The sequence below is a fragment of the Lactuca serriola genome, chromosome 4 (assembly GCF_051521515.1).
Source record: "Lactuca serriola cultivar US96UC23 chromosome 4, Lser_US96UC23_V15, whole genome shotgun sequence".
Lineage (NCBI taxonomy): Eukaryota > Viridiplantae > Streptophyta > Magnoliopsida > Asterales > Asteraceae > Lactuca > Lactuca serriola.
This window is the reverse complement of record NC_136411.1, coordinates 129691407-129701961: the sequence shown is the minus strand read 5'-3', so window position 1 is coordinate 129701961 and position 10555 is coordinate 129691407. Positions and strand designations below refer to the sequence as shown.

Here is a 10555-nt window from a genome sequence, read left to right as displayed (position 1 = left end):
TCAGATCTATGAGATAGAAGAGAGTGAATATACATTCACACACATAACAACAAAATTATACACATAACGCGTATTTCGTATAAAATACTTCATAATTATGCGTTAGAAGAAAGTAACTACACACTCACTTGATCAGAAGATGATCAGACAGCACTACGACGTGCAGAAGTATTGTTTCTCTGTAGATCTGGAAGATCTTCACAAAAAAATCAAACTCCTCGTGGGCAAAGCTTCGGCTCGGGAATCGCACCTCTCGGGATCTCGGGAGCGCAAAACTTCCTTCTTAACTTGGATATAAGATCTGGGGTGTCGGGATGGCTTCGTGGGTTTACACGCAGAGCTTCGGCACGAAAAAGAGAGGAACTGAGCAAATATTCCCGGAACCCTCGCATCCTATTTATAGGAGGCTGAAGCCTCGCAGTACACTGGGCGTACAGCCATACGCGGGGCGTACGCGTCCGAATTCGTCGCTGCATGCGTCATCCGAAGAACTCGAGTGCGAGGCGTGTCATGCTTCGCTGTACGTTGGGCGTACGCCAGTACGCTGGGCGTACTTCGGATAAATCCGATGACTCCCCTTCGGATAATACCAAATTTATTAATTAAATTTAAATATTAATTATTTAATAAACTTCAGAAATTCATATCTTCTTCATACGAACTCTGTTTTCGACGTTCTTTATATCCCCGCGTAGGTGAGACTACGCTCTACAACTTTCGTTTAGACTTCATCGACTAATTTTGACTTTTATTTTTATTATTTATTTTTATTATTTATTTTTAGTAGGCCCGGACAGGAAAACTTCGTTATAAATTCATAACTTCTTCGTCCAGCGTCCGTTCTCGCCTAACTTTTCATCGTTTCGCTATTAACAACGAGATCTTCGATTCTCGTTTAGATTGTTTCGGCTAAAAACCACTCGATCTCAAATCGAGTATTCGGACTGCATACCGCTAAGTCGAAACTTCAGAAAATCATAACTTCCTCATACGAAGTCAGATTTGGGCGTTCTATATATATTCGGAAACCTCGTTTCGGCCATTACAACTTTATGTAAAGATATCGAGTTTATTTTACACTTAAATTTTGACGCTTATTTTTATTCTTAATTAATCAAATCATATAATTAAGCAATTAAGCACAAAACACATAATACTCAAATAATACACTTCTATTATTTCAAAACGGGTTACAAATGTTAACCTAGACTATTATATCAACATTAATGACAAGCCCAGAAACACATGCGTTACAGGTGGCAGTTGGGATACATATCTTCCATTAGCGGAATTTTCATATAACAATAGTTGTCACGCCAGTATTGACCGTCCTCCTTTTGAGATGCTTTATGGGAGGAAGTGTAGGACCCCAGTCTGTTGGGGTGAGGTCGGTCAGAGAGTCATGGGGAGTACGGAGGTAGTACTCAAGACCACAAAGTTGATACAGCAGGTCCGTAGCAGGCTTCAGACTGCGCAGAGTCGGCATAAGAGTTATGCCGATAAGCGGCGCTTGGACTTGGAGTTCCAGGTGGGCGATATGGTCCTCCTGAAGGTGTCACCCTGGAAGGGTGTCATCTGATTTCGGAAGAGGGGCAAGCTGGGCCCCAGATTCATTGGTCCCTTTAGGGTTTTGGCCCGGGTGGGTCGGGTTGCGTATCGGTTAGATCTTCCGACAGAGCTCAACTAGATCCACAACACATTCCACGTTTCTCAGCTGCGGAAGTGCTTAGTGCATGAGTCGGCAGTTGTACCATTGGAGGGTATTCAGGTTGAAGGCAACTTGAATTACATCGAGAGACCCATTGCGATCTTGGATCGGAAGACAAAGACCTTGAGGAACAAGGTGGTTTAGCTAGTAAAGGTGCAGTGGCAGCACCGCAAGGACTCGGAGTGGACGTGGGAGCCCGAGGAGGAGATGAGAGAACACTACCCAGAGTTGTTTACAGAGACAACAGACTTCGAGGACAAAGTCTAAGATAAGTGGGGGAGAATTGTAACACCCCGTTTCTGGTACGTAATTGATCTACTTTTATATCATTTGTATTAGTGACTCGACGAGTGGCAGCCTAACTCGTCGAGTAGATGCGAGGTTGGGACGCGGGTTTAAGTAATCTACTCGCCGAGTCTGTGCTTGGACTCGAAGAGTAGGCCGGTCTGGATGAAACCCTAATTAAAGGGTTTGCACCCTATTTAAGCAACATTATGAGCTTCAAGTCCAACCTCCATCACCTCCAGAGCATTTCTTTTGAAACCCTAATTCCCTTTTTGGCAAGCTTGAGCTTTCTTAGTGACTTGAAGGGTTTTGGTGCATTGTGTATCTAGTAGAAAAGTTGGAAGGAAGAAGGATCAAGGGAAAAGGACTAGATCCAGGAGCAACATCAGTTTCTCTTCACTTTCAGGTAATCAAGCACAAAACTTGACTTGTGATTTTATAGATTTTCTCATTTGCCCCTTTATGGAGTTTTGGGGTCAATAAGCTTGATCCTTAAGACTTGGACGTCCCAAGTCGATTCACCTTTAGATCTAGATTCTAGAACCGAGTTCATGGCATAAAGATGCAAGCTTTATGGCCATATTAGCCCATGCACCCTTTTAGACCTCATTTTGGGTCCTTAACGCTTATACTTCCATGCATGCACGTAAAGTTCATAACTTTATGTGCTAGACCGATCTTAGAAGCCCAGATCTACCTTTTGGATGAGAGTTGTACGCCAGAAATCGAGATTATAGACTTGGACAATAGGCGACTCGACGAGTTGTTCTTGGAACTCAGCGAGTCCGAGGCTTCAGTCCCCAATCTGTTGTGGTTCAAAGGGACCCAGTTGAGTGATAGCAAGCATTTAGATGAGTCCAGAGGAGTGATTTGACATACTGAGATATAGCCACAATCTGGAAATCATGGGACTCGACGAGTGTTAGAACACACTTGGCGAGTCCAAGGCAATCTCCTTACCCACAAGAACAAACTCGACGAGTTGTTCATACAACTCGGCTAGTCGGATGAAGATTGACTTGAGAAATTATAGAAGGAGAACTCGTCGGGTCTTTGCTAAGCTCGACGAGTAGAACCGGGTAAGGAGGCAGAAGAAAAGATAAGGACTCGGCGAGTTGGCGGCCCAACTCGGTGAGTCGGGACAAGTAGAAGTTGACTTAGACCATGGGTAAAATAGTCATTTTACCCTAGGATTGTTATCAGTGTTTAATTAAGTGTCTTTATGGGAATTGTAGCCGGGGAGTTACCGGAGTAGCAGTCAGACAGTTCCCGATCAGCATTTCAGCAGTCAGCCTTACGAGGTGAGTTTCCTTCTAGTAGGAATGGGTCTACGGCCACAATGTCGGTCCGTTTAGATAGCAGCAGTTCAGTATGCTTAATGTCTTTGTGATTCGGGCATGTCTATGTGTTATTGTTTCGGGCTGTGGTCCGATGCAATATGAAGTATATGTGTTATTGTTGTATGTTATGATTATGTTATGCTATGTTCATTTAGTTCCAGACTTCGGTCTGATGCAGTGGGTAAGGCCCAAGTCAGTTTCGGACTTCGGTCTGATGCAGAGGGCAAGGCCCTAGTTAGTTCCGGACTTCGGTTCGATGTAGTGGGTAAGGCCCAAGTCAGTTCTGGACTCCGGTCCGATGCAGAGGGCGAGGCCCTAGTCAATTCCGGACTTCGGTCCGGTGCAATGGGCAAGGCCCAGTATGTGCTTTATTTGTTATTGCATGATATGTAGTAGTTTGGGGGATCTCACTAAGCTTCGTGCTTACAGTTTCAGTTTTGGTTTCAGGTACTACAGCTAGCAAGGGGAAGGGCTCGGGTTGATGGCATGGCACACACCACAGTTTTAGCATGGGAATTAGACTCTGATATTTTGATATGATTTTGACAGCAGTTGATGAGAGACATATTTTATGAAATTTTGAGACACACAACTTATGTTTTTCTTATATGATATTTGGATATTATGGTTTTAGTAATGTTCTCAAACGATATTTTTGGCGTGTATTTTTGGGTTGTTTTCATTTTAATATTATTGTTAATAATATTAAATAACATTATTTTTTTATTGGTTATTAAACATTATAAATGACTGAAATCTCACCACAGTTTTATCAAAATGCCAATTTTTTATAAAAAGGACTAGGTTTTTATAAAAAACCATAAAAAGACAAAGCATGTCTCCTCTTTTTCCAACCATATCTTAATATCCAACATAATCATGATATTCTTCTATTTTATATTAAAGAAACCATACCTTGAATTTAATATTCTAAAAGCCCTAAGCCTAAGTTTTATATTCAAAACTCAAAAGAATACATGTGCTACTTCCCCATGCAAACCACCACCACTCTTCTCTCTGCCTCTCCTTCTATAAATTCGGCCAAGAGGCCTCCCACCCCACCATTTCATCTTCAATCTCACTCTCATTCTCTCTAAACTCTCCAAGAACACTCTAGTTGGTTTAAGGCCTTTTGGCAAGTGTTTTGCAAAACTTTTTGGTAAGTTTCCCTTCATATTTCGAGATCCTTCTCCATTCTATCATCATCTTTTTGTTATCTCATTTTTACTCTTGGAACAAAAACCCTAGGAAGGAGTCTGTTGGAGAGCATTTGAAGAGTATCAAGCTTTGTGGATCTGGAAACTTCATCTCTCTAGCAACCTCCAGAAGGTATAAAGTTTTGAACTTGATGAATACTTCATTAGATCTTGCTGGTTCTTGAGTTTTTGTGCCTTTTGGTCCCATAAACTTGGTATATGTGATTTTGGCTTACTCTAGACCAAATGAGCTGCCCTTTCAGATGTTTTTGAGTGTTTGTGGTCATAAAAATGTGATCTTGGTCCCTTTCTCCCATCCATGTAAGAGTTATGAAGCTTGGGTTTTGGGTATAAAGTTATGGTTTGGATTTTGAGCACTTCTAGTCATGCAAAGTCATAAAGTTGGAAACTTTATCATTCGGGAGGTTATTTGGGACTAGATCTGAGTTCTGGATGTGAGGACTTAACGGAATGAGCAATTATTAAAGAGAGTGAGAGTTGGTCAAGTACGCAGGGCGTACCTTGTGGTGCGCAACGTGTACTAGATGAAGGCCCCGTAAGCAGGAAAGGACTTCACTACGCCATACGTAATGATTGAGTATGTAGGGCGTACTTAACCTGTGTTGACTCTTTGACTTTTGACTTTGACCTTTGACCATGGATTTGACCAAGTTTGACTTAAGGGCATTTTGGGTAATTTTAATAGTAGTTTGAGATTAGATCCCTATTTATTGTATAGGTGACTGGTTGAAACAACATTTGGAGCAGTGATCTATTCAACTATTTTTCAGACTATGAGGTGAGTTTTCCTCACTGTACTTGCGGGTCAAAGGCACCAATGCCTACCCACTAGAATATGTATCCTAGTATAGGATGTTGTTATGTTGTATTGATCTGTTAGATCGACATGATTGTCTGTTTGTTGTTATGTGTTTAATCTGTTATATATATCGACATAATGCGGTTAGGTAAAGGCAATATTGCTCTTTGCGGAATCCAAAAAACATGGGAGCAAACTAGACATAATTTGTGGGTCGGAAAGACAAGCCAGACTTATGTTGTGGACTCGGGAACAATCCAGACATGAGCTGTGGGCCAGGTGGGCAAACTAGACTTGTGCTATGGGCTCATGGGTAACCTAGTCCGATGGTTGTGGACCCAATATGCATGTTGTTATATGTTGTGTGGTGATATTTTAGGGAAAATCAATAAGCTTTGGCTTATAGTTTGATTATTATAGTTTCAGGTACTTTAGAGGATAGGGGAAAGGCGAAGGCTTGATCGTGCGCATCATCCAAGATTTTATGTTTTTTGATGATTTTGGGATATTCTGATTCATGACAATGATTTTTGGGAACTTTTTTTTTTTTGTAAAACTTATGAATTTTTGGATGGTTTTTAAAATGAAAATTTTGCCTTGATTTTTGGGATGTTACACTTAATTACGAAAATGTTTGTTGTAATCGTAAAAAACAAGTTAGTTATGTAGGTAACCATTAAAATATCATAAAAACTATATATATAAAAACATTAATACGTGAAAAATATGATAAAGACATGTATTCTTGGTAAAGACTCACCTTAGTAATTATAGATTCTCCTTCCACACATCACTTTCATTTCTAGAGTGGTTAGAGAACTTAATGGTCACCTAAAAATACAAAACTTAGGTCAAATTAACTTTATATCCTTGAGGACATGGACCCTACTTCTATTTATATGAGTTTTTTTCATTACATAAGTAGATTCATTCTTATTCTTATCTTTATACGAGTCTTTTGTGCATAAGTAGATTCATCTTTTACTTTTAAGGGCATTTGGTTCACAAAATGTTTTTGGAAAGAACGAAACCTGTTAAGATAATTGAAATTTGTTATGTCATATGTGTTTGGTTGACATTAAACAAAATCTATTTTTCTATTTGATTTGTAGATTTGTCAAAGGAATTGGAATGTAACTTATCTAGTATTACCAAAAATACTATTTTATTGATTTTTATAACCTATTATATATTTTTTTAAATGATAAAACTTTAATTTATTAAACTCTTACTTGTTCAAACTTATGTGCGAGTGTGTAGGCATGGGTATAGGTGTATGGATGGGGTCGGTGTCAGGATCGTTGACGAAGGTTTGATGGTGTAAGCGTATGAGTGCGTGTAGGTGTTTGTATGGGGTGATGGGGTATAAGTGAGTGTGGGTGTTAGGGTGAGGTGGTTGTAAGGGTAGGGGTAGGATGATGGGGGTGGGTATTTGGGTAGGGTGAGGAGAGGGGGTTGTGTAGGAGGGGGTTTAGGTTAAGGCGTGGGTGGGAATATAGGGTAGGGGTGGGTGGTGTCACTGCAAGGGTGGTTATGGTGGGTGTTGATGTGGTATATCGGTGTGAGCTTGTTGACGTTAACATGGGCGTGCACATGTGTGCATATTGTTAGGTGAGGGTGTATGCATGTGCATGGGGTATGTAGGGTAAGGATGAGTGTGTGCGAGTATTTGATAGGGTGTAAAAAGAGATGATGATAATATGTTTTGATTTGATGAATCATGACTAAAATAAAACAAAAGATGCAAGAACATTTTTGTTATTATAATAAAACATAAAAAAAATAAATCTAAAATCTTTGTTTTTAGCAAAAAAAAAAAATGATAATTCCTTTTGAAAATAAAATGAAATTTAAAGAATTCAAATTCATTTAATTTTGTTAACCAAACATAACTTTTAATAAAACTCACGATTCAAATGTTTTCTGTCTTTTGAAATTTATGAACAAATACACCTTAGATTTTGGTACATTCCACGTCCTAAAATTAAATTTTGAGGATTAAGTTTAGGATAAAACGATTTAAAAAAAACAAAAAAAATAAACCAAAATAATTTAAGTTATTAAATTATTTTAACTTTAAATCTAAAATAATGTACCAAAGAATGGCTAGGGGCACTTTGGTCAAATAACGCTCGGATCATAAACCTCCATTTTCAAGGTCCGAGGAGGGTTTTGCATCCTGTTTGGAAAAAACGCCGGTCGCATTCGATAGGGTTTGCAGAAACTGATCAGAAGAGATGCAATCGTTCTGTGGGAGAATTACATCGCTCACAAAGAACGTCATTAAGTGCTCGCGTAGTTTTGATTCGCCGTTGTCTAGGGTTTGTTTGTCTCAACCTAATGATCTACTCCTTGTTTCACGGTTACTTCCTTCACATTTTTCGGTAATTTTTCTTTCTTTTACTTTCTGTTGATTCAAAGATAATCATTTTCCAGTTCATGGTATAGTTATAGGAAATTTTCAGGTATTATGTAGTGGAACTCGAAAGTTTGATGATTAGGTTGTTTTTTTTTGGAGGGGTAATAGATGCCCTGCGTTACCAAATCGCGTAGAATTTAGCTCAAATGCAGATTTCCGAGCAAAGTATATGTTCTATTTTGATAAAAAGCTTTATCTACTTAATACATTGTAGATTCAGGATTGAGTAAAAATGGTGTTTTCATCTAGTTCTGTTATCATTGTAAATAAAGATCACACTGTGTTGTTCTAGTAGTATAAGCGACTTTTCTTATGTTATGACTATCGCCAATGATTTATTTGATTTTGTAGTCTAGTTTTGGTTACTAGATTGTTTATTAAGCGAGCATAAATTAGGTACTTGATGATGCTAGATTAGTTATACGGTTATACCATTTTAAAATCTGTTTCTGCATCTATATAATATACACATTGTAGATTAAAGTTATCTTTCAGAGGACTTTTACAATCTTAGATTAAAATCATCGTTTCTTGTAAACCCTGTTTATGATTTCTTTTTTGAATTAATGACTATAATGTTTTGACTTGTGAATATTTCTAGACAAAAAATTACGGGAGAGATTTACTAGCTTCATGCAAAAGTACCAATATACCCTCAATGGAGTCCAGGCTAGTGCACCATTTTACTAACAGGGGCATTGCAACATTGAATGATTCACAAAAATCTGACCCACAAAATGAAGCTGCTACTGCCACTGAGGTTGCACCTCGTGTCAAATTCAAGAGACTCGATAAAACAGCCAGACACATTATGCAGGTAGGAAATTCAAGAAATCTTGCTTTTTCTTATTTCCATACTTACCCTTCTGTGAAAAGACCATTTTATCCTCATTTCAAACATGTACTTCACTTGCAGATACTTGATAAAGAAGCAGTGAAGGAAGTGAACACACAAAGAGAGATACCTGATATAAGGCCAGGCTATATAATCCAGCTCAAATTGGTATGTTTATTTTTATTTTTGCTAATATATTAAATTGAAATTGAATTTTTATATATTATTGATAAAATATTAAAATCCATGAAATTTACAGGAGGTACCTGAGAACAAGAGACGTGTGTCAACAGTGAAAGGAATTGTGATAGCAAGACGCAATGCAGGTTTAAATTCAACAATCAGATTAAGAAGACTTGTTGCAGGAGTTGGGGTTGAATCTCTTCTACCTCTGTAAGTATATATTGCTAATAAGGGTAAAAGAGTAAATTATGTTGCTGTTATTAAAAAATTAGTAAAATATGATGACAGATATTCGCCGAATGTGAAAGAAATAAAGGTTTTGGACAAGAAGAAAGTGAGGAGAGCCAAGCTTTATTATCTGAGGGACAAGATGAATGCACTCAGGAAATAGAATGGGAATTTTTGAATTTAGTGTGTTTCATGTTTTTTGTTTAAGAATGTTATAAGTGAGATTGATGAATCTTTTTTAGTTAATAATTTGCAACAAGGATATTATATATTGTAGGCATTTTGAGTAATGTTAAATGTAGCGATGTTTGACTTCATGATGGAGGTCAATTTGGATTTTAAAGTGATATTGTCTTTGTATGGATGTCATTGATTGTTTAAGATATTTTATATTACAATTGATGAGATGAAATAATCGTATGTAACTTACAAAATCATTTTCTGTAAAATACGTAAAATTCAAATTTTACTCTTTTTGCAAACTTATTTTTTGTTATTAACATTTATTTAGACATGATTTCACGATACATCACCTCACATCAAGAATCATGACTTCCTAATTCCTCTTAAGAGAAGTTATGCCAATTTTTACAAAACTTACCAAATGTGATTTTTTTTTTGAAATGTAACAAAATTTAATGCGAAATTTCATAAAATAACCAAAAGTTAGGGGGTGTTTTAAAGAGTTAACCATTAAATTTTGAGTTTTGGAAAATGACCATGAGATCCGCATAGGGGCTTTGCGGATCCCTTTAATCCTTTTAGGAACGATGCACAAGACTACAGAAATGACGTGGCACCACTAAATGACAAAAAAATTATGTGGCTATAATGGTTCTGCAGATCCATTGTACACATCTGCAAATCGCTATAATCCTCTGAGGAACCATAAATTTTTTGTCATTTAGTGGTGCCACGTCATTTCCATAGCACTATGCATCGTTCCTCAGAGGATTAAAGGGATCCGCAGAGGGTGTCATTTTCCAAAACTCAAAATTTCATGGTTAATTCCTTAAAACACTCCCTATTTTTTGGTCATTTCATGAATTTTCTTAAATTTTATTAGCTACCGAGAAATTAGACAAAAATATATACTATAAAGAACAAAGTACAAAGAGTGGTTGTAAAGCTGGCCAATCCAATCCGTCGTACATTTAAATGCTTCTACTAAAAGAAAAAGGTAAGATTGTGACACATTGGGATCGAATAATATCATTTTTTTTGTATGACTTCCAAAAATCGTAGAATTTTGAATGTTTTAAAGAACCCAAAAACATGTAACAATGAGAGTATCAAACATTTTTTAAGTAGCATTCAACTTCACATGATGTTAGAGTTAAAAATAAGGGGGTTATTTGTATTTATTTAAAGTAGAGGGTTCATTTTGTAAATAGTTTGATAGTTCGTTTTGTTATACGCTACATGTCTAGATGGTAGGTATAAGATGTAATATATTATGCAATATGATTTTGATGAGTTCATTTCATTCATTTCTCTTTCGTAATAAGGTATCAGAGAATTGAAGTTCGCTTTCATGATTT

General features: G+C 37.3%; 1 protein-coding gene across 1 annotated transcript; it reads left to right on the top strand.

The window, feature by feature from the left end:
* Nucleotides 1-7492: 7492 nt before the first annotated feature.
* On the top strand, nt 7493-9357 carry LOC145102550 (large ribosomal subunit protein bL19cz-like). Its single transcript, XM_079039970.1, has 5 exons — nt 7493-7733; nt 8370-8585; nt 8685-8771; nt 8863-8996; nt 9075-9357. Exons 1-5 carry the CDS (start codon nt 7587-7589, stop codon nt 9175-9177), a joined length of 687 nt encoding a protein of 228 aa, XP_078896096.1. The 5' UTR covers nt 7493-7586; the 3' UTR covers nt 9178-9357.
* The last annotated feature ends 1198 nt before the right edge of the window (nt 9358-10555 follow it).

Excerpts from the sequence above, each read along its gene's own strand:
- LOC145102550 (XM_079039970.1), top strand. The coding sequence starts at position 7,587 with ATGCAATCGTTCTGTGGGAGAATTACATCGCTCACAAAGAACGTCATT. Across the intron at positions 7,734-8,369 it reads TACTTCCTTCACATTTTTCG|ACAAAAAATTACGGGAGAGA; the intron begins GTAATTTTTCTT and ends GAATATTTCTAG. Across the intron at positions 8,586-8,684 it reads CAGCCAGACACATTATGCAG|ATACTTGATAAAGAAGCAGT; the intron begins GTAGGAAATTCA and ends CTTCACTTGCAG.